The sequence below is a fragment of the Nipponia nippon genome, unplaced genomic scaffold (assembly GCF_047370975.1).
Source record: "Nipponia nippon isolate SJK-2023a ecotype South Korea unplaced genomic scaffold, ASM4737097v1 scaffold_1, whole genome shotgun sequence".
In the NCBI taxonomy this organism is placed as follows: Eukaryota; Metazoa; Chordata; class Aves; order Pelecaniformes; family Threskiornithidae; genus Nipponia; species Nipponia nippon.
The window spans coordinates 43,054,438-43,079,581 of NW_028262290.1; the positions used below are offsets into that span (position 1 = coordinate 43,054,438).

Consider the following 25,144-nt stretch of genomic DNA (forward strand, 5'->3'; position numbering starts at 1 on the left):
TGTTCATAACCTAGGAGTAGGACTAGATCTCTGATTTACTCTCCTTTTGACTGTTGATTCTGTAATACTCTGACAGACTATGAACGGGCCTCTACAATATATGTCTGTCATCTCCTGGAGGATTTACAGCAGTATTTATCACTCAGGCATGAAGCCATCAGCTCTGAAAAAAAAAAAATTACATCTAACAGTGTCTTCTGTCAACAATGTAGGTTACTATGAGCACATCAGACTTCGACTTTCTGCATTGCCTTCCTAGGGACTAGAAGGATTTTCTTAATGTCTTCCTGACATAAAGAAGGTCAACAGCCTTCTGCCCTCCTGTAGGAAGAATGTTGCCAGCAGATCAAGGGAGGTGATTATTTCTCTCTACTGAGCCCCAATGAGACACATCAAGAGTGCTGTGTGCAATTCTGGTCTCCCCAATGCAAGAGACATGGACATACTGGAAAGAATCCAGTGAAAGTCCATGAATATGATTAAGGGACTGGAGCATCTCTCACATGAGAAAGTCTGAGAGAGCTGGGACTGTTCAGTCTGGCGAGGAGAAGGCTCGGGGGAGGATCTTATCAATCTGTATAAATACCTGATGAGAGGGGCTAAAGAAGACAGAGCCAAACTCATCTCAGTGGTATCCAATAACCAGTCAAGAGGCAATGGGCACAAGTTGAAATACCATAAATTCCACTTAAATACATGCGAAAAAAAAATGGGTGGGTGGTCAAATGTTGGAACAGATTACCCAGAGAGGTGGTAGAGTGGGAGATATTCAAAACCTGACTGGACAATGTCCTAAGCAACCTACTCTAGCTGGCCCTGCTTTGAGCAAGGGGCTGGACTAGGAAATCTTCAATGACCCCTTCTAACCTCAACTACTCTGTAATTCTGTAGCACTCAGTGCAATGGCATCACCTTATTGACATAATTATCTCTAGGGTGAGAGCCAGATTCAACATTGCTAGCATTAAGAAATCCCTGTAATGCAGTGAAAATAATTTTTGCAGGAGATAGAACTATTAAAGGGCTGCCAAAGAGCTGGCCATATAAAGTAAGGGCCATCAAAAACTTTATCACTTTATCATCTTCTGTTTCAATACAAGATAAATTGATCTCATCTTGTTTAGCATAAGGCCTGTATGGTATAAAGTGTCTGTTCTCTTTATAGAGTTGTACAAAGCCCAAACAAACAAAAAAAATATTTTTAAGAGCAAGAGTGAGAGAATAAGTCACACATTAGTCATATGACTCACTTCTGAAAAGTGCTAAGATACTGAGATGATGGGAAGCATAAGAATGTGAATAGATTAGAAAAGGCTGAGGGGAAGGCAAGGCAAGAGCGTAGATTAGTAAAGGCAGAAACTGGATTTGGGCACTTGACATGGGAAGGTGGGGGAGCTCTTAACAGGGAGACCTTTAACAAAGGAAACTAGTGTCACAAAATTTCAGAAACAACCGCCTGAAGCCTACTGGGGAGCTAAACAGACAACGTAACCCCAGAGAGAGGAGTGACTCAAGAGAGACAGACAGGGGGGTTTAATACGTATTTATCTTGGACTTGTGTTGCCATCAAGTAGAAAAAAAAAGAAGTTTTATAGATATATGGCTGAAAGATTAAACCTGAAATTTTATCCATAAAGTTCTCTCAAGAAACTACTTTAAAAGGGAAAAAAATATATACATATATATACACTCCATGCTGCAGTACTCCATACTGCAAAATCACTGAACAAGTAGCACCGGATTCACTCACTCTCATTTCTTGAAGATGAGATGAACTGTGATTTTCTCCAAGATTGATCTTTATGATCCTTCTATGTTGTTTTCTTGGAACAAGCTAAATTTTGCTTCATGCACAGCCTGTAGCTGATGGAGATCGTTTCACATACTTCTCCCTTTTATCTCAGTAAGGAATGAGGTTCATGTTGTTATCACATACATTTCGTAGAGAGACAGACAGTTTCAAGTGGAATTAAAGCCAGCAGTATGACTGTTTTATGCTGCCTTAAGCATATCTGACTAAAGCCTGGGTCTCTCTAAGTTTTATTCAACTGTTTCTGGACCTAAATGGCTGTTATGGCAAACGGGGAGAGCTGGAAAACAGCAGGACACAAGCTATGCCTAGCTTTTAGGCATTGGCAGTCCCATGGTTAAGAGAGTGGATAGCTACATTAGTGCTTGCGGTCACTTTTGCAATCTTCCCACTTGGGAAGAATTCTCACTGAGCTCATTACAGGCTCTTTTATTTTAACAATGGGAGGAAAAGCATGAAAATGGATTTGTTTCAACCTATTTTTATAACATTTGGTTTTCTCCCCACTGCTTTTCATTTTACTTTAGAGATCTCAGTTTTGACTGATGAAAGAATGAATATGGATCCGGGGTACAAGAATGAAAGACATGCAGTCAAACACGACAGATTCTTACAGTCCGTAAGGCTGATTCTAAAGGAAGGAGTGTCAATTATTAATGCATAGATTATTTAAAATGACTGGTAATTTTATTTAAACAGGAGGAATCCAAAATGAACAACAACACATAAACTTCTAACACCTCCACGTGATGCAATACAGCATAAGGCACACCTGATGAACACAATTCTTTACAAACAAGGTACATGTAACTGGGAAGAAAAAGGCTGGTGTTAACACTGTAACAATTTCATCACAGGAACACTATTTATTAAGTTTTATGATCAAGTATCTCTGCACGTATTAGTAGGAGCCCTGCTTTTCATCTACCTATATTACTTTCTGGCATTTTGCTCTGATAGAGTACGGCAGTGTTTAAAGAACTGTTTATACAGATGAAAAAACTTTAAATGGTGTAACTGGATATGGCACCAGCTTTACAAGTTAGAGAAATGGACTCATGCAGCAAAATTCACACCGGAGATGCATTCCAGTTTCCAGTTCTCCTAAAATATCGTGCATACTCCATGTCCTATGTTTGCAAACATAGAAGAGCTATCTTCCTTACAAAGACAGCCACCAACTACAAAATTTAACGTAAGGTTAAAGTGAAGATTTTGAAGATTTCTTAGAAAAAAATTCAGCACTCTTAATAGCTTAATATAGTGTTATTTAAGATAAACTTGACAACGTGTTGAGATCTCTAAGACCAACACTGCCCTAAAGAAATTGCAGAGCTGATAATGAAGCAAACTCACAAAGCAAAGCATGGAAGAATTCTTGTTAAGGAGGTGCTAGGTGCTGCCACTCTCACTAAGGCTAGCATACAATATTTTGAAAGCAGATCTACTGAACCAGTCAGTGCTTTTACTGACTTAATTATTACTAGAAGAGCAGAACTTGTACCCGAAGGTATGGAATTATTCTGTATTGAAGTAATAAAAATTGAGAGATTGTAGCTGGCTCTTACAGAAGATAATAGGCTTACAGTCTTCTGCTTAGTTGTCTTTGACACAGAAGGGAATATTTGGCATGACCAAACATTAAAAGAATACTTATAAAAAGAATTTCTTTATCAAACAGTGTGTACGCTCATAAAAGATAATTCACCATGTTTCAAAAAATGATGATGCAGAATACAGGGCTCTGGAGAATATAATTTACAGTATAATTAAAGCTTCAGTGTCTTGAGCAACTCAACATACTGACAAAATCAGTAGTTTTGAAATACTGAGAAATACTCAGGGACTGTGATGACACCAGAGGAAAACGCAGGAAACAGATCACAGTTGTGATGAAAGCTGTAATTTACGGTAGATTGATATCCCTCCATTGGAGGAGGAATGACTCTCAACAGAAAAATTATGCTCTAAACACTATGCCTGAATAGTAACAGAAGCAGAAAACCATAGCCTAGAAGTAGTTTCTTTGAACACGCAGGAACAATTACAGAGCAGAAAGGGAAATCCATCAAATTTAAATTCCTTTTCTTTCCAATTCCCATATTGTTCATCCCTGACTTTCCCATCTGGTAGGAAAAATTGCTGAGCCACAAGGACAAATATAGTGCAGTTTACACACAACTATCTTGTGAGAACCTAGAACCCAAGACTCCATTCAGAAACAAGAACTCTCCCCATCACACAACAACTGTAAATTACCTTCAGTGAATTTCATGTGCTACCATCATATGGAAATCTCCGAGGTTACATTCTACCTGTGTTACATTGGAGGTCAACCAGTTTTTAATCTAATTTACACAAATCTTAATCAGAGAAAGCCAAAGTTAATGAAGTTACATCGGCTGTATGCAGCAATGCAAGCAACATCAAAATCAAGTTCTAGATGAGCAACAAAATCTCAGGAGTATACACAGGAGCACGATTTGATTTACTCAAGTTTTAATAACTTCTTTTATTATTTTTAACATTACTGAATATTCATTATTTACTTTTAGGTATCCAAGTTACTATGCAGTTAACTCTACTTTCTATCAGACTGCTGTTCTTGATTTTTATTAAGATAATCCAGCACAGTTTTGTCTCATTCTCTTTTTGTGGGCCACTTCTCTGTAATTTCTTATGATTATACCTGTGACCAAAGGGATTTTGAAATGAGATGGTAGTGTGATTGTTTTTGTGGGACATTATTTTTTCCATTATATTATCCTGAACTCTTGCAGCTCCCTGCATCAGTTAACACTTTCTTAAAAAAAGGCGGTTACCTGGAGTTTAAGTAGCCTTCAAATATGCAGCACATTTCTACACAAAGGCTGCAAATCAAGGACCATTTAGTCAAGATTTTCTCCAATGTACTTAACAGATTAAACTAGTGTAATAAAAAGCAATAGGGGCTATCCAATTTTTCCTGCAAGTCCACAGTTTTTAGCAATACTGTTGCTATTACATGGTGCTCTTAATGTTGGAAAACTGCAGAGTTACAAAGTACTGAAATATTCACACCTTTCTTTTGGATTAACAAACAACTCAGCTACCTTATTAAATTGAGACATTTAAGGGGGAAAATGTGGGAAAAGGAAGCAAAATTACTTTATCTGTTCTTTTCTTTCTCTCCCCATTGATCAGCACTACTGAAAGTTCAGTAAGTGGTTTTGAGAAATAATGGATGGACAGTAATCTGGTCAGCCTTGAAGCTTTGATGGTGTGGTTAGAATTCAGGGAGAAGCCTCCTCAGGAACCTCTGAAGTTTAAAGGTCTCATTACACACAAATTTAAAAGTTTGATTACACAATTAGATTTTGTAAAAGGTTTAAGTTGTACTCCTGAGTCCAGATTCATCACACTTAAACTGCACCAAAGTGCTGTGCCTAGCCTCCAGCCCTCTTCCAGGCTTTCAGTGGTATATCACCAAAGAAAAACATCAGGCACAAAGATCTACGTACAGAGTGGAAGACCTAAACCTGGTGTGGATAGCTAGTGTGGATAGCAACAGATCATCAGAGTTCCCAGACCAGGTATCAGGTCTTGCTTTGATGCTGGGAGGATAAAAACGATGCTTTGAGAACCATACTGTTCCTTCCAAAGAGAAAGAAAACAAAAAAATGTTCTTGGTACTTCGCTCAATGAACTGAATAAATGAGTAAGAACTTGCTGTCAGACAGCATTAACCAGCTGAATAAATATCCAAGATGATCATCTAGCCAGAATGATTTGAAAAGGAACACTTACATTTAGTCTTCAGATAAACACTGATTTCACCTTCCTGTATTGATATGAGATAATCTTAAACCAGCATTATCTGCAAACTTTAGCAAGTTACTTTCAACTTAAATAAATGTAAGGGAAACACCACCATTGACTTGCCTCTGCAAGAACTTACATATTTCTATTTCAAACTGGAAAACAAAAATTTAAAAAATCAGAGAAACTTCCTGTCCTGTCTGTCACTGATTCCCCATCATCTGTTTATTATGCATAAATTATTTCAACCTAGATGACATATGGCAGATTTAATGACTGCAACAGGTACAGTCCTGAAGAACTATAGGAACTGGAGGAAATTGTAGGAATTATAGGAACTTGGAGAAGCCCTGGGAAATGTCATGCTTCTGAAGCACCTCTCGGAGGTTTCTCTGAAGAAGAGAGAAATCTCACCATTTGCTTGGAGAAGTAGGACATCACTAATCTAAATCACCTGAGTTAACCTACTCAGTGTGATTTGACTCTAGTCCCTAGCCATCTCCCCCTTTCCTTCTTACTTTCTCCAAGGAAAGGTTTGCACGACAGTGTGCTTCAGTGGAAGTCTGAGGAAGCCCATGGAAGAATTTACAGTGGACACTTCCAGAGATGGATATGCAACACAAGCCATAGCCAGGACTATCTTATTATATCAACATAAAGAACAGGCAAAGAAAGTTTTTTCTACCTCTGCAAATGATCAACATCTAGTTAAAATTAGCAGATCAAGCAGATGCAGGTATGAAGCAGATTCTGAGAGGCATGTCTGCTTGATGCAGTTCTGAATACATTTTCTCATTCAAATCTTACTATCATAAGTCAGCCAATCCCTCAGAACTTAATGATCCCTACATACTGCTTTGGGTCCTTTTTATTACCACTATTATCCAGTTTTGAGAAAAGTCATTTTACATATGCTTTGAATTCTCCAGTGTTTATATAACAGCCATACTATACCTTAAATGTATCTTCACTTTTGGGATTAAACAGCTGGTGTTTCCCAGATCCCAAAATAATAGGACCAGAAGCTTTGTTTTCTCCATAAGCGTAAAGGGATACTGTTGCTGTCGTGCCAGCTGTTTCAAAATCCCCAGTGACTACAGTAATCTTCCAGTCTCCTTCTGTAAAGTAAAAAATAAAACCAAAATGCTTTTATAACTGTTACTGATATGTAGCAAGTTACTTGAAAGATATAAATAAAAACATCATTTAGCCCAGGGACTGTAACTACTATGCACCTAAAAGGTAATGATGTGGGACAGGCAACAGAAGATTGGCTAAATACTACATCATTCAAACTCATCTTAGGCAAGTTGTGTAACTTTAAAGATTTAGGAGGTTTGCAGTGTACTAAAGCTGGAAACACGAACACAGAGCCTAGTGAGATTTCTAGCAATAACCCTGTGGGTCATCATGGAAAAAGCCCAACCTCCAGAATTTGGATTATGACAACACGTATAACCAAGAAATGAAACAGGAAAAAGTATCAAAGCATCCCACTTAAGTAAAATTTCCTCTCATTTTATGTTGATGTGACACATCAACAAGAGCTCTGTCTGCCTGGATGGAGGCGTGACATTGAGATTAGCATAAAAAAAAAAGATTTTGGAGAAAATTCTGACACTAGACAAGGACTCTTTAGAAAATCATTTTATATAAAGCTTCCCTGATACAAAATGTCATCTCTGCTCCCATACAATGCAGGGACAAGTTATTTAAATATCTGAAAGCAGCTTAATATAAATCTTATTTAAAAAAAGAACAATTCATAATTGAAAAATGCATTTCTACATCTGAAAAGCTGGGATCGCACACTCTCCACCCTTCTTCTGACTGCAGCTTTTGCCTGTATGAAACAAGTTCCACTTAGTGACTTAAATTCATCCTGTGCAAGGCAACCAACAAGTGAAATACCAGCCCACAGTCATCTTATAAATAAATGCCACGGTGTACAATGCAGTTTTATTAATAGAAAGCTGTCTGGTAATGCTTGCATTAATTAAATCTGTTGTCTGACAGAAGTATTTATCTTGGGCCAGCCCCATTATCCCTCAGTAATTTGCCCCACAAAGTCTAAACTGGAGCAGGAAGTTTGATCTCCTGTTTTCCAAATTTTTGAGGTCTACCTGACACCTGCTTTTGGAAGGTGGTAGATTTTTAAATACACATAAATACAAGAGCTCATTTAGTCTGATCAATCAAACCTGGCCAGCAGGTTGAGGGAGGTAATTCTCCCCCTGTACTCCGCTCTGGTGAGATCCCCCTGGAGTACTGCATCGAGCTCTAGGGACCCCAGCACAAGAAAGACATGGACCTCTTAGAGCAGGTCCAGAGAAGGGCCACGAAAATGATCAGAGGGCTGGAACATCTCTCCTGTGAAGAAAGGTTGTTGTTCAGCCTGGAGAAGAGAAGGTTCGAAGGTTCCAGGGAGACCTTATTGCAGCCTTTCAATATATAAGACGGCTTATAAGAAAGGCAAAGACTTTTTACCAAGGCCTGTACTGACAGGACAAGGGGGAATGATTTTAAACTGAAAGAGGGTAGATTTACATAGGACATAAGGAAGACATTTTTTATGATAAAGGTGGAAAGACAGTGGAACAGGTTACCCAGCGAAGTTGTGGATGTTCTGTCACTGGAAGTGTTCAGGGTTAGGCTGGATGGGGCTTTGAGCAAGCTGATCTAGTGAAAGATGTCCCTGTCCATGGCAGGGGGGGTGGACTAGATGATCTTTAAAGATCTCTTCCAACCCAAACCATTCTATGATTCTATAAAGGAAGTGAACCATCCAATTTCCACTAAAAATTGTCAGACTCCAACTTGTAAGAAATTCTTTTGTGCCTCTGAAAATTTGCATCTTCACAGCTTTCTCTATAGACCCACTTTCTTGAGAAAAGAGCCATAGCACCAGACTACAAAAGGATCAGCATCAATTAGAAGGGTTGAAAAGCCTCTATACACTGAAGGTGGAAACAAAGAGCATAAGGCACGGGGTCTCTGCCCCATAGAAGAGCTCATTTACCAAAAAAGTCATCCTTTTCTGTTTTCAAACAATATAATATTAATTCCTTATAGACAAAGTTCCTTTGGGCCATTTGGTTGGAAAATAAGGACAATTCAATTTACAAGTGCTTATGAAGAGTTGTGCAGACAAAGGGTAAAATATGACCCACTATTCCTCCTAAAAATTCAAGTGTCATTCAGAAACAAATATTCATTTTAAAGCAGGCAAAATGTATTTTCTTTTGGACTTCTTCATTGTCTGATTTACTGTGCCTCAAGTGTTTTTGGTGGCCTTTTCTATTCTGTTATCCTCTCCAAGTCTCTCTTTTGTTAACCAATGCAGTTTCAAAACAATGCAGCTGGTACTCTTGAGACTATATTCTAGCTAGCTCAACTCCTGCCTCCAAAGAACAAGTGTAGTACCAGTGAACTGTTTTGCACACAAGTACAACTCTCAAGGTAAAAAAGGGAATCAAACTTCCCCAAAAACATAATAAAAAAGGGCTTTGGTTTGCACTCCTTTATATTGACTTTGAGGCTTTTTCTTTTTCTGGAAACAGATGGGACTTTATGTTTGAAGGACAATGTGCGTATAGGAGAAGAATCCTAAAATTTCTAATCTCTCTGATGCCAGAAATCCTCATTGCATTCCTGCATGCTTCCAAATAGAAACTGGAAACAGTAAGTATTACAAACACATAATTCTCATTCTCTTTGGCATAAAAAGCTGGGGTTTGTTCTGATGAGGTAGAATACCAATAGTTCCTTAATGACTGAAGAGGGATACACATTGAGGAGCAAAGAATACAGAAAAATGTGTAATGAGGTGACTTTCATTTAACATACATGGAGGAAAGGTATACCCTGACACCAAGTACATCCCTGGGGATAACAGAAAGTGGTACCTTACCACAGGTGACTGTCTAGAGAATTTCTTTTTTGATTTTTTTTTTGTTGTTTTCTAGAATATTAAAGCCAATGTAATACACTAGAAAGTTCTACTTCCCAGAAAAAGAATTCTGCTTTACAAAAAAAAAAAAAAAAAAAAAAAAGAAAAGTGATATAGATTGAAAATTAGATATTTTAAAAAGCTCATGGGAAAAAAGTAAGTGAACAAAAATCTCAGATCAACCACTCAACCAGGAATTGGGGGAGTCCCTGTAGGGGTGGGATACACAACTTCAAGTCTCTTTCCCGCTGTTCCATATTTCAGCAAGTGCCCCAAACAAGAGGTTACTTGGTGCATATGTTTTTGGATGCTTAACTCTGATCGAGACATTTGCAACAAATCCACCTTGCATTTCCATGAAACACATCTGTTTTGACAGAGGGTAAGTTTTGTCAGTGACAAAGCTGACCAGCTCTTCTGGACAGCACAAAGATGTCTCTCTCACGGGGTCAGAATGGGAGTGCTGTGACCAAAATATTCACTGCAAGACCAAGCCCATCTCCACTGAAGATAAGCCAGTTGGATATATACTTAGTTTACTCCTGCTCTTTGTCATCTTTTGTTAGGCTTATGGGGCAATTTTTATCTGCTGCAACTTTTACTGTATAACCAGACAAGCACAGCTTAAATGACACAGCGTAGAGATCCATCTGTAGGTGCAGAAAGGACTAAGCAGACTGATTTGAACTATGTAAAGGAGGATCTCTAGGTGCAGGCCTTGTGGAAGCGAGGAGTGCAGAACAGCTAAGGCACAAGGAGTGATGAACAGATAGAAGATTAATGCCTTCTGAAAAAGGCATAGAAAGGAATAAGGGCAAAGATACTTGTGATTCAAAATAAAACTTATAATAGAGTGGGATTTGAATATAATTTATAAAATAACTATTTTATCATTAACTACGTGCCATATGGACACTATTTAAGACAAGGTATTCGGGTCTTTGTGGATATCTTGATTGATATAATAAATTATGAATAAACATTTTCATACTTTCTCCCAACAGATTCTAAATTATTGTACAACATACAGCATGAAGCACTTCTAACAGCTGAGAAAATTTTATGTGTTATTAAGAAATGTAATTTAATCTGGGCTGGTTACAAGGACAGAAAAGTCAAGCTGAACAAATATGAAATCACAGGTAAAACAGAAAATTAAAAACTAATGGTGAGAACAAAACTATATATAGCCCAGGAGAAAGAATCATCATTTAAAATGTTAACTATAAAAAACTGAAATTAAGATAGATCACCAATAAGTACTAGAAAAATATGAATTTTCAAACAAATAGAGAGAAAATTAACATTATGGAAAGAAAAATGACAGAATGAAAAGAAAGCATAAACAAAGTGATTTATTGTTTAAATTAAAATGTGAAGTTCAGAGTTTATTAAAATGTTCAAATAGTGTGCTGTAATTAATGTTTTAAAATAAATACAAATGGCAACAAATGTGTAAAGCAATTAGTTCTGAAACAGAAACAATCTTCATTAAAGACAGAAGACTACAGCAGCATTTACCATGTGCTGCTTCTTGCATTTTCAGCTGTTGATTTATTTGAAATTCTGCCAAAAAAAAAAAAGCAGTTAATAAAGGATCTATCTTTTAACATTAAAGAAAATGTTTGAAAGAAGAAATGAAAAAGACATTCTGTGAATCTAGCCAATACAAGAACACTTTCATCTCTTCATTCCCACACTACTTTCTCACTATCACCTATACCCATTATAAAATGCAATACAAAGTGTATTCTCTCAGAAATCTAACAAAAGAAGCTGCAAAATGGTTAACTCTGATATTCAAAGTGTAAATTCAGCTGAGATTTCTTCAAAGGAAAAAGTTACAAATTACTGATCTTACTTCCATAAAGTTACAATAAACCTTACCTTGAGGGTACAGCTCAATTTCTGAATGAATTATACCTTGGGACATAAATGGAAGCCACCTAAGAATAAGAAAGAAAGCAAGCAGGTAGGAATCAGTTTTTTCTCCACCATATTACCATATAACTGCATGATCCACATCTTATTTTCATATTGAATACGTATAACAGCAAAATACTAAAATTTTAGTATTTGATTTGATAGATGTTAAAGTAGAAATTATTTGACCCAACAAAGAATTTTATTTCTGCAAACGTAAGAGCTGTGTAAGTGTAAAATACACCTGTGTCAGATTAAGAGACCCATGTGGCATGACTGTACTTATTTGTACAGCTAAACAGAAGAATATGGCACAGGACATTTTTTTCAGTACTATGGATTGAGTGCTAAGTATCATTTGTGTGTATATCTATTGCACTATTTCTTAAAATCAAAGTTGAACCAAATACTGCTCTTCCTTATTTCTCCTACATTGAGGAATTCCTCCTCCTAAATTGAGGACAGATAGATGAGTCTGAAAAAATACAAATTAAGGCAAACATTGGTTAGGTTTCTTATTCATGTTACTCTAGGCTATGGATAATTTTGAAACATTTTCATTCAGAACATGGATTACCAACTTCCTCCTGCTTGGTAAAAAATCAGCTGGTTTTATACAGGCAAAAAAAAAAAATTCAGCAAGCTTCTGGGCTGTTAGTTTTTATTTACTCAGTCCACTTCCATGGACTCTCCAGGAATGACCTAAACCATTCAGTCTCCTTTGAAGCCTGTTGGGAATTCTGTATAAGCTGGGCAGGATGAGTCCAGAGCAGCTTTTGAGGGTTCCTTTTTTTCTGTCTTGAAAACATTATCAGGCCAATTCACATAAGAACTAGTCTCTAAGAAATAAATCTTGTCTTACTAGATAACTACTTATTTATATCACTTCTGCTATAACCTGGCCACACAGGTAGCTTCTGCAAAAATGCTAAAAAGTATCAGTCTATAACTAACAAATACTGTATAATTGAAATCCAGTGAGAGCTGTTGGATATTCAGAAACTAAGACCATATTTTTAAGTCAGATAAAATGCGAAATCAGAATCAATACAAAATAAAGCTGTGAGGCTGAAGATTAATAAATTAGAGAGATTTCTGAAGAGCAAAAATTTCCCCCCTCCTTGAATAGAGCACAGTGTTTCAGCTCTACACTTTGGCCAACATGGAAACTACCCCTGACCCTTACCACTGACCTATTTTAACCATTTTTCTGTGACAGTGTTTCCTTGTAGAAAAGTTAAGAATGAAAAAAAAAAAAATCTCTGTTTCTTCTTGACAGTGTCTGTCACTGCATAATTTTTGCTGATCAACATCTGGTGTTAATTATCACAGAATTAATACAGCAAAATGCCCTGACATGCTCCGTTTCTAAGCTGTGTTGCTCTGACATGCATCATCCCTAAGCCGTGTTACCCACTGGAGGACTGCTATGACACAGAGTTGATTTTTCATGATTGAGGTAGGCACCTGGTCTGATTTCTCTGTAGAACGTCCATTAGGAAATCTTACCTATATTTTTTTAGAAAGGTAGCAACCACAGCTAGCAACAACAGCTGGTCTGCGTCCAAATCTATTCCAGAGAAACTCTCAATCTTATAGTACTATTTAAAAACATGTTACTGATTGAAGAAAGATCTCAGTTTTAGAGAGTTTTATCAAGGTGACAGAACATCTTTATCCTTGTTTTTGAGGACGTGACACCAAGAGTTATAAGATGCCGTTCAAGGTTATATAACAAATTCATAAAGATACAGACAAAATAACTAGTCATCCTGTGTTTATTAAATATTACTAATTAAATATTATTAATTAAATATTATTAATTCTAGTGCCTTGTCACATGCTCATATTGTTTCTCTACACTTCCTTCATCTTACTTGAATGATGCACATAGCCATGAGATAGACTGCAAAACTAGAAACTCCAAATGTGGGATTACCATAATATTTTTCCAAATATGCTAACTGCAACATTTATCAATTGACTTTTAAGATGCTCGTTTAATAACTTAGATGGAACAACCACAAAATTATTCTGACTTTCGGGCATCATGTTTGTCTCTCCAGCAATACAGTTGCTCATAAAGAGAGTGAATGCTACTTCTGGATGGCAAATCTGTTTTCTTCCCCATTTAGAAATACACTTCATTTAGAGCCTTTTTGTGTGCTTCATCTTTCCTTCCTGAATAGGTAAGTCACACTTATACCACTGATCCTTGTATGATAAGGTTGCACTGTGCAATCTAGTAACACAGCCACAACATAAGCATTTAACCTTTGCTATGGGCCATGCAGCATATTAACTCAAGCAATCTGTTCTAGAACAACACATTTTGTGGATTTTATCAAACTGCAAAATAATCCCAAATTGTCTTTCCCTGGAAAATTCATATCTAGTACATTGGTTGACATAATACTGTTAGTGATACATATTTAAGAATATTGTTGTTAAGAATTACCTTTCACAATTGAAAACATACTCCGAGTTGTTCTCAGCTTCTCTGACAATGATTTTATCACAGTACCAATACTGGGACCTGGCATTAGCCTCACAGTGCAACAGCACCTTCTGCAGTTTTCCGAGAGACACAGCTTCCACTTCAAAAGCATTGACCTAGAAGACAAAGACAGCACTCCTCAATTTGCCGCCACTAAGTCAGTCTGAAAGTTGAAGTATTTTAAAAGCCTGATTAACTCTCACAATGTACAAAGATTCCCGTTTTTTTAATGGCAGCTGGACTGTATTCAAAGTGTTTGGATCTGAAAAGTTAAATGTCCTTTGATTATGTATCAGAGTAAATGAGAAAACACAACTAAAAGCAGACTGCAGTAATAATCCCAAATAAATTGGGGTTTCAGCCATCATCCAAAACACTGCACACAACCCTTTGCTATTGTTTCAATACCTCACCATTTACAATTATTCTTCTCTAAGTAAGAATGAGTTAAAGTTAATTTCCTGTATTGATATTTATTTAAAATACACACTTTCTCATCCTTTTCTCTTATTGGTCTGACCTCCTCTACATTTTATTCTGCTGGAAGAGACTGAAATCTGACATACCACTTTGCCCTTGTTATTCATTTAGGCTTGAGTTTACAGTTGGCGAAGTTTGTTTTCATAGGAGCATGAAGCTGATCAGGTGAAAGGTTCAGATCGGTAATTTTCTGTCACAGTAAAAACCATACAGCTTTCTCTCTCTAAATGCAATGGTCTAGGTCACACTTCTCAGTAAAAGGAAAATGAAGGAAAGAAATACACTGGAAAATTCATATCTGTAAAGTTCTCAGTCTTTAGCAAATGGCAGAATTGAGACTGCCTGTGCAACTTCAGTTCTCCCTTGTGTATATGTAATATATGATCACAAGCTATTCTCTCTGAAGGATCCCTGCCTCAAATTGTGCACAGGCAGGACTACGGCTTTTTAATACTTCTTTTCATCTTCATTATCTTGATAACTCTATGCATTATTTACCGCAACCATCAAGACAGTTCAGTGAAGCAGAACTGATTTCCCCAGTGACTTCACTTTTGCACTTTTTCCATAGTACCTCAGTTTTCTGCAAATGCTGAAATCTATTTTTCAAAAGGCCTGTGTAATATTTCATTTTATCTATATAGTTAAAGTACAGAGATTATTGCCAAAAGCTGTTGTTCTGGTTTCGGCTGGGATAGAGTTAGTTTTCTTCCTAGTAGCTGGTATAGTGCTGTGTTTTGGATTTAGGATGAGAATAATGTTGATAACGCACTGATGTTTTAGTTGTTGCTAAGCAGTGCTTACACTGGTCAAGGACTTTTCAGCTTCCCATGCTCTGCCAGTGAGAAGCTGGGAGGGAGCACAGCCGGGACAGCTGACCCAGACTGGCCAAAGGGCTATTCCATACTGTATGATGTCATGCCCAGTATATAAACTGGGGGAGTTGGCTGCAGGGGGACAACTGCTGCTCAGGGATGGGATGGGCATCTGTCAGCAGGTGGTGAGCAATTGCATTGTGCATCACTTGTTTTGTATATTCTTTTGTCATTATTATTATTACTATTACTATTATTATTATTTTCTCTTCATCTGCTGTCCTATTAAACTGTCTTTATCTCAACCCTCGGGTTTTACTTTTTTTCCCAATTCTCTCCCTCATCCCACTACAGGGGTGCGGGGAGGGTGAGCAAGCGGCTGTGTGGTGCTCAGTTGCCAACTGGGGTTAAGCCACGACAGCTATCAAGATGCAAAGTAGTTTGGGTGCTCAACTGAGAAACAGAGGGTTAATTTATTGGCATATTTAGCATTTCAAAGAGCTTACTATGTCCAGAGCAGAATTCTCTTTGAACAAACCTCAGTTACAGCTATGGTTGCTCAGAAAAATTGAATTGGTTAGGCAGCAAAACAGAAGCATACAAAAAATGGTCACTCAGGGAAGCTTTACGTTAAGTGACTCGCCCAATATCATGTAGCATATCTGTGGCAGGGATTAAATGAACTTGTTCAAGTCAGCACTCAGCTGCCTCTGTCATAAAATGATATATCCCAGGCCCTGCTCTGCCTCTCTGTACAATCCACTGTCTCGTTCACCCATTTCCATAACAAAAAGTACACTTTGAGCCACCCACCTTGGCCCCTGTATAACTAATACACTGAATTTACTGTCAGTCTGGCTAGAATAATTCCCCTAGAAAACTCCACTTAAATTCTGAATTTCAATTGAAATAGAACTTTATATCTAATACATCAGTAATGGTATAAAATATATATTTTAAAATAGTATAGATACCTCTGAAGTTTCCCAGTGGGTTATTTTTATGCTTAGCATTTTAGATACTGCTTTTTATTTTGTAATTAAGTATTCCACTAACAGCTTGATACCATTTTTTAGATGTACAAGTGTTAATTCTCAATAGCTCACAAAGGAAGAAACAGGCTTAATAGAAGGTCATAAGAAAGCTAGTGGAAGAGCTAAAATTAAATTCTGTAGTTCCTGAAATTCAAACATACACTACTGCAGAAAATCAGGATGATGTATATTTTACTTATGGAGAAAATCAGAGGTAATTGAAAGAAAAATGAATTTAAATCTGCCCTGCATTAATCACAATATTATACTATTATACATTAAAAGAAATACATAACAAACAGTCCTACTAAGATGTGAAATCATGGAACGATTTCTGTGCAGTCCTTTGGAATCAGCTGTACTCATTGAACCTTGACAGAATATGTTTTATATTCACAGGCAGCTCTTCTCATCATCATAGAGGGGTTCTTCATAGAATTTTTCTTCCCCTTTTCCTACCTGTGTTTTGACTTATTCTAGTTATTCCTGGATTAGTATAAAATTATTTTCCTTAGTTCTTAAAAATGATTTTTCTAAATCTCTGTCATCTTTTTTGTTAGTAACCTGTTAAGACCAGTAAAAGTTACTTAGTTATATTTATATGGCTAAGCAAATTGTTTCTCAGACTTACCATTCCTCTCTGAAATGGCACTGGTATACCAGATTTATGTAGAAGTCTCAGACCAGAATCTCCTCTTTTTCCATAGATACACAGATAAACTGCAGAATCTGTATCAGCTTGCTCCATGTCACCAGTGTAGACATAAACATGGTATAAAACAACTTCCGAAAATAACCAAAAGAAGAAAATACATGTGTAATCACAATTCATTTTACCTACCACTCTAGTTTAATGGAAACAATGCTAGCAAATTTGATTTGCAATTAATTTGCTGGAACATATTCTCCAGAAATCAGTCTAACTACTTTTAAGATTGCTAAGACCACATTTATGAATATACAGCAGATGGAATAGAATTCAGATTACATTAATACGGAAAACCAGGTAACTGATATATATGTAACTGTGCAACTGAAGTACACACATACTTGGATAGATAGGTTTTCCAGCTTCCACTACTGGAAGTTCACAGAGAAAATCTCTTCCATTGCGATTCTTCGACAACCATGTGTTTGCTGGAAAATTCAGTGTTTTCTTGCTCTTTAGATGTTGCAGTGTCACCTAGAGAAGAAGCAATTCCAACTATGACTCAGTTCACTCTTTACAGTGCTTTGCTTCTCAACAGCAAAACATATTTTTCTATATCTTTTATTCTATCTCAGAAAACAATAACATGATCAGTAAATATGACATACAAAATTGCAGTATGAAAAATTTTTATTTTGGCCACTACTTTACAACTTGACTTCTCACTAGAGAGGATCTTTATCTGCACCCGTGGTATTGCAGCTGAAACTGCCAGCCTCTATTCTTTGAATACGCCTCAGACTTTAAAATTATCTTATTCTTGGAACAAACAAATCTGTAACTGAAATTTCCTTTTTTGCCATAAGAAACATCACTAATTCTAATTTCTGTCAGTGAACCTCCATGTAACACTGGAGTACTGAAGACTGAAAATTTTCTGGTAAGTGAGGTTAGGTGAGATTGAGCTTTTGGAAAATGTGGAAAGATTGACACATTTTTATATTAAAATGAAAACAGGATGAAACTCATCATCTATATCCTTCTGAACTTTGGCAAGGAGAGGATATGTCAAAATATTAAATCAATTTGTATTATATTTGGTTCTTCTACAGCAGACCAAAAGACAACCTGGGTACCATCACCCTCTATTTATTCCTCTGAAGATAGTTAGAATGCAAATTCTCAAGCCACTGTACCTTATATCTGTCTTACTTGTTTCCTATAACTAAAGCAGTCTTTCCTCTCTTTTATGGGAACAGTTTTTCTTGGTCTTGAATTATAACAATGCTTACTACCATTTTTTTCCATAGGCCTTCACTAGCAAAAGGAAATCAGTGCCAAAAAAATTCTCTTTCTGCAGTTGTGTTTTGAATGTGCATATAGTATGCACAAGCCTTGCAAACAAAATTATGAAAACAAGTATTCACGTTCAAATTCTTAGGAAATCAGGACAATATATGCCTTTATCTCACTTTTCCAATAAAATATTATTTTAAGTAAAATAAACACTTCTTTTAACACCAAAGCATGTATTTATTCTAACATGAAATACTTTTGCAGCAGTGATTCTTAATCTCTAATGTTTATTGGCAGAGCTCCCCCTGCTGATTCATAACAATCGCAAATACTAACTGTTTTGTCAGAAAAACACAGCTTTCGACCTGATTTATATCTTTCTGTGAAAAGAAATATTTGAAATCCCAGGGTTACCCTATCAAATTTGGACTAAAATGTTAACAAAGAAACTTTGTAACCACCAGGATGGAAAGTAGGATTCCTGCAACTATTTGAGCAACTGAAATATGTATACTTACATTCAGTTTTGCTACAGTTACAGTTAAGGCCATTGGGTTAATGTCAACAGCTGTTATTATTGTGTAATTCTGGTTGTCTAATTCAGAAGATATATTAAATTATCTTAAGATAAATTAAAGGCCAAAGGATAAGCTTGTGCCTTTTACAGATTCAAAAATAAGAAACAAAAGACAAACTTATGTGCAATTCTGAAATAAATCTTACATGGGACTCAGTGTTAGCAAGATTTAGTATGAATTTAATCTGGTGAACATCCCTAAATATCATGAGAAAAACAGAGTTAAAACAGAAGCAGGAAAGAGGAATTCATTCACCAAATTGAAAAAAACAGCAGTTCCTTTTTCCCTGAAAATGGTCGTAATTGTGAGCTATGTTTGGGTCAATTAGGACTAGCCTAATCTTAAGCAAATTTTTTTTGTTCTTCACATGTATTTGTCATGGGATAATTGTTGCTCCATCATTTTCAATTTTTCATAGCTGGAATTTATAGCTAGAATCTCCCTACCACGCACTGAAGAGTACAGGCGAGCTTTCAAAACTAAGTAGAACCCATCAATACACTAAAATTGGTATTTATGACCTGCATGAATTAGGAATAATTGCAAAATAATGCTACATATTTCCAGCTCTCAGGAGATGGACTGTATCAGTGCTTTTGTCATCTCTAAAGCAACTTAAGAAGACAAAGCAACGAGAACATATGACAATCAGCATTTTTTGATTTATGAAACTGTGGCTTCATGAAAAGATGGGCTTTTAGTTCATATAAAAATTATTAAAGCAGAAGAAAAAAATCACCATAAAAAAATCTCACCCTTTGTAAGTTCCACTCTGATTGTTCATTCAGTAATTCATCAAGTTCAATTCTTATCTTGTAGATATTCCCAATGCTTTTTATTTTAACCTGAATAAAGCCAGAACAATACAATGTATAACTACAGACAAAAATACATATAACCTACACTTCAAACTTGTGCAGTAGAGGCTGCATGCTGATTAAGTAACGCCATGCCTTGCAAACTAACACTGTATCCAATTCATGATTAAAAGACATATCAGTCCCAGTTTCCTGCACATATGGAAGAAGCAGCATCATAATGGCAAGCACAGGCCTATGAATTCTATGCTTAAAACTGTTACAGCCTTCAGGACATCTTGCAAAAAAAAAGAACCCTAAACATTTTCCTTCCTGTATTTTCAGTCATCACATGTGAAATAACTCAAAACTCCAGTTCTCATTTATGCACAAACCCCATTTGCCCTGTATCCTACATTTTGCCATTCATTCAATTTGGGCTATATTTCTGGAAAAAATATAGCTACATCACATGTGGGAAAAAAAATACATAAACCTGCATCTTTGTCTTTGCAATTTGTTCCAGATTTCTCTGAACCACTGTAGTATCTGAGTATACAGGAACAGCACACAACATTTGATTGGCAGATTTTGGATTATAGGATCCAGAAAAGATTGCTTCTGTTTTGTCTAAACAGATTTCTGTCTGAGCCCCAGTTTGACCAGATTATAGCCTAGTGAAATCACAATGCTTGCCAGGGAAATGATTTGGCAGATACTTGAACTCTTCAAAGTTTGAAAAGTAAAAAACAGTTGGTGAGGGACATTCATGAGAGAAATGTTGAATACAAAATTAAAACCACTAAACCACAGGTCACAAATCTTTCATAATGCAGCACAGCAACATGATCATAAACCCTAAGTCAAAGTGAAGGATATAAAACTTTTGCGAAGGTTAAAGAATAAGCTCTCAAAAGCTGGCAGAACATCTGCAAAACTTTGAAAATCACCGATACTATCTTCGCTTTCTGACTATGATTTGCATTCATTTGCACTTTCAAGAATTATACGTTCTCTTTACTTATGAAATCTACTCTATGCAACCCTATCCTGTCCCACTTATCTGGGGTTCATTTGAAGTTTAACCATTATTTAAAGTGAGCATAAATAATTTTAGATAATTTCTAATGTGCTGCTAGGAAAGGAAAAGTAAGTGCATTATATTATTTCTCAAATAATAATTCTATTAATAAAAGGTTGATAGCAGCCTATTCCACTCCATCATTTACATCCAAAAAAGCTATTTACACTGTACAAAAATTATTTTCTTTTCATTCTCTTAGAAACACCTACTAGTATATTATCCACTCATTTTCTGCCTTCATTAATAAAAAGCCGCCTTCTCTTTCCAGAGGTCAGAATTACCTCAGGTCCTATATCGGCTTTTAGCTGTCTCTTTGTGCTTTTGTATAACAAACTTCTATCTTATAGTCACAGTGTTACCACGGATTAGACAAAGATTTCTAGAAGTAAACAACTTTTACCCTTGATTTCCCTAACATTGAAATGCACTCAGTAAATCACAATGGTTGTTTAAGAAAGAATCTGAGGAATTCACACCTGTATTTATATTGGTATAGTTGCTACATTGACCTGAATTTCATTAACAAAATAAATGCTAACTCCAGGCTTGCAACACTAATGTGACAATATGGTTCCTGTCTTTTCCATTGGCTTAAGAAAATAGCTTTGTTCTGTGGAGTCAGATTCTGATATTTTTGCTTATGCTGCATAATCTCTCTCTCTCTAAGTAGTCTTGCTAGAGGTAACCTGGAGACTTTAGGATTAAAGCAGTAGTAAAGTAAGGGCATGTATACAGCTTGACTGAAAAAACAACTATTGTCCTTTCCCACATTTCACAAACAAACCAACCCACTTCTCAAGTAATATGAGATACCATCTTCTCATTCACAGAGCTGGTGTTCACTGAATACACAGTGCTGTCATGTTATCTGTTTATTCTAATGAATAGCTGTTTAGGCTTTTGGTTAAAAAAAAAGTTACACGATCATTTCATGTATCAATACAAAACATAAATGTACAGAACTTTGTCAGAATTGAAAGAGTGACTTCTGCCTAAAACAAGCAGAGGTCTCCTAGAAGAAACCCTCTGGTATCCTTCTTGATTTTTCTCACGCACAGTCTTAGAAAGGATTAAACAGACAAGGACTACTCACATGGGTAAGGTAAGAGAGGGAAGGCCACATATGAATGGTTTTCATTTCTCAAGATAGTTCTACTTGAATTTTTCATAGTTTTGCATACTGCTGATAAAGTGAAAGGTTAAAGGAAACTGACTTATTACAGGCTTTGAGAAGTTGTTTTCTTCCTACAACTCCTGGCCAGAGCTATAATTAAGTTGATTACTTTAAAAAAATAAAATTTGTTATCTTCTGCTCTAGAAAATATCAGTGAAACCATATCACACTCAAAGATGTAAATGACAAAAAGATGTAATTTTTTTGAAGTCTTGCATTCCTATCCTCATTTCAAGACTTATCCTGTTAAACAAGTACAGGATAAAGTTTAAAGGGAAAAAAAGAAAGAGCTCTTACTCATAGGCTTTTTCTTTGTGGATTTATCTACTGTAGACTAAAGAGTGAAAAGCACTTTGGTGACCTTTGCCGTTTCATGCCTGAAAGCAATAGTGTCAGCGTGATGTAAAGAATCATAGTAGTAGCCCCAGGTGCTGAGAGAAAGATTCTGCTCTCTCACAAGATCAATATCCACAGCACACAGCCATAATGGGCAATATCTATTTTAGAGAAGAAAAATTGGTCCATCTCTTAAGAATGTATGAATTAACATTGCAAACATGCCATTACCCAACATTGCTTATAAATTATTCACTAGTTAGGAGAACAGGATTCCCCATGGATCATAATATATAGCCTACATGCTTAGAAAATGAACATTACAGTTGGTTATCTTCCTGCCTATGCCCTATTCATAGAGAGTATTATTATTAATATCATCGACAGTAACAACCTTGTTTTGATGAGTGCAGAAAAAAAAATTGCACAAAATGTGAAAAATGTAACTTCTTCATTTCGCTGAAGACAGCAATGTATTACATGCATCTCAGACAGAAAGATTTAAGCAAAACAGAAGTTTTTGCCACTCTGGTAATTTCCTCTCATACTACCTAGACATAATTTCCCTATTACAATAGAGGTGGGGTTATTCTTAAATAATAGCAGAACTCTTTTGTGTTTTCATGACATGATAGCATATAGATTTTATTGGGCTCTTAGTAATTCCATAGGTAAAACTTCTGGCATTTCAGCTATTTATAATATGGCAGCTGAAAAAAGGGTTTTCTTCCTTAACTGAACCAGATCCACAGTATACATTTTATAGTATGCTTTGAAAACTGTATGCATGAAGAGTTCATTACTAAAGATCCCTAAATTATATACAAGTCTTACATCAGACATGGTTTGTTTAGGAGTAGATAGTTTCTAAAGCTAGTTTCAAATCAATTACCTTAAAGAAATCAATTTACTCCTGAAGTTGTCCCATTTGGGCTACTATATGAAGGACAGGGTGTTAAAAGAAAGAGCATTTCCTCCGTTGCTAACTATATGCACCAAGCTGATTTAATGCAGAATTCATGGAGATTAGATAGAGATTTATTGTATGCGGTAAACATGGGAGAAAAACATTTTTTGTTTTCATATGACAGAATAACCTTTGGAAAGGTACACATTAAAATAATGTTCTTAGCCTTCATTAGCTACCTGAAATTCATCCTCCTGCCTGGGAAGAAACAGCTGCTTTCTGTTGTCCTTGCCAAGAGTTATTGGTCCAGCTACTCCTCTGTCTCCATATATCGAGAGAATGACATTTTCTTTAGTTCCTGCATTTCCTGTCAGCATCGACACTTTCCATTCATCATCTGAAGGAAGAGGACACTCACCACCTTGGGGATTTCTCATTTCCTCTGTGAAATACAGAACATTAGTGGGAGATGAAAATCGACATGAAACTGCCAGTTGCTGTTGTAACTTCAGCACATAAGGAGACCATATCAGAGAGGGGATTGTATTTTTTCATGACATATGAGATAGTCTGAAAAGATTGATTTGTTTCTTGTCTAGACCAAAATGTACTGATTAGTTGAGCTACAAGAATCAACTGGAAAAGAACAAGTATCTCTCACATGCACTATCATCATATTATTCTTTATACATATTCTGCTGTAGAGTAAGGATGCTATGAGGCAGAACTACGGCGATTAAATTGACATTTCTGGTCCCTTAGCCTGACATTTAGAAATAAGTAGAATTACTTGTAAATACTCCTCTAATGCCTTGTGTTGGGACATTATTAGCAGAATCACGTTTGAGAATAGAGATAATTTTCATTTCAAATGAAAAAAATTATTCAGGAAATTAACTTTCTTCAAGTTAAATATTAATTAAATACTGTAAAATACTCAAAGAAGAGCACAGTATATCCTTGCTCAATCATACTTATGCATACAGTGCAGCTTTTGGGCTAAGCAGGTTCTGCATGAATGAGACAATAGCAGCACAGTACCACTTTATGAATAAATTCCACAGCTTTAATGGCTGAGCAAATATAATTTTGGAAAACATATTTCACTTTAGAATAGCACCTAGTGATCTTTCATCTACCCTTAAGAGAAAAAATATATACATATGCAAAGATGTCAAATGCATCTCTGCACATGAGATATGAAAAAATAGACTCTCTAGGGATGAAGGAATTTAGTTCTGAGTATTCTAATCAAAGGGGAGTTTACAAACATCAGATGTCTGGAACACTACCTTTCCATAATGAGACCACTGACCAAGAATTTATAATCAGTTCTGACACAAGAGGCAGATATAAACCCTAAATTTGAAAAGATGAACCAACACATTGTCTATATACTGTGTCCTGCAGGGGTTCCCAAACTGCTCTTCATGAGGCCTCTTCATGCGACTGCAAAGAGACTTTTTAATATGCTAACCGTAATGAATATTATCTGTGCTGCAGATTAATTCTTTTGTATCCCCCAGCTCATTCTTCATCCATTAAGTAGCTTTCTATGAACCAAGCTTCTGGAGGCCAGAGGCTCCAAACATGTAATGGAATTCACTTACAATTTTGCAGAATTCATAAATAGCCACTGATACGGATTTGTTGGAGAATTCCCAATGCATCGCTTTGTATGTTACTGCTGCCCTCCACACCTTGCTATCAGAGCCCTTTGCTTTTTTATTTGCTTGATTAATACTGTACTGGGTTTCTCTGGGATGGAGTTTTTCCCTTCACTTATTAAACTGCCTTTACCTCAAAGGAAAAAAAGAAAAAGAAAACCCACAACCTGAAAAAATACCCCAAACCAAACAGAAAACCAAGTGATGCAAAAGCAATCACTCACCACTGGCATAATGATGCCCAGCCAGTCCCCAAGGAATGACTCCTTTGGAAAAACTCCTCTCCAGTTTTATTGCTGAGCATGACAAGATATGGTATGGAGTATCTCTTTGGTCAGCTGGGGTCAGCT

At 36.4% G+C, this 25,144-nt stretch overlaps 1 protein-coding gene across 1 annotated transcript in view; it reads right to left on the reverse strand.

Annotated features, from left to right (window-relative positions):
• The window catches only part of RP1 (RP1 axonemal microtubule associated), a 187,774-nt gene that overhangs the window by 111,668 nt on the left and 50,962 nt on the right, over positions 1 to 25,144 (reverse strand). Inside the window, exons 18-25 of the mRNA XM_087753249.1 lie at positions 23,367 to 23,569; positions 19,585 to 19,674; positions 17,357 to 17,489; positions 16,938 to 17,089; positions 13,939 to 14,093; positions 11,445 to 11,503; positions 11,079 to 11,123; positions 6,563 to 6,726 (exon numbers count right to left, since the gene is read on the reverse strand). Of these exons, the coding sequence (XP_087609375.1) occupies positions 6,563 to 6,726; positions 11,079 to 11,123; positions 11,445 to 11,503; positions 13,939 to 14,093; positions 16,938 to 17,089; positions 17,357 to 17,489; positions 19,585 to 19,674; positions 23,367 to 23,569 (1,001 nt within the window). The remainder of the gene's footprint in view (positions 1 to 6,562; positions 6,727 to 11,078; positions 11,124 to 11,444; positions 11,504 to 13,938; positions 14,094 to 16,937; positions 17,090 to 17,356; positions 17,490 to 19,584; positions 19,675 to 23,366; positions 23,570 to 25,144) is intronic.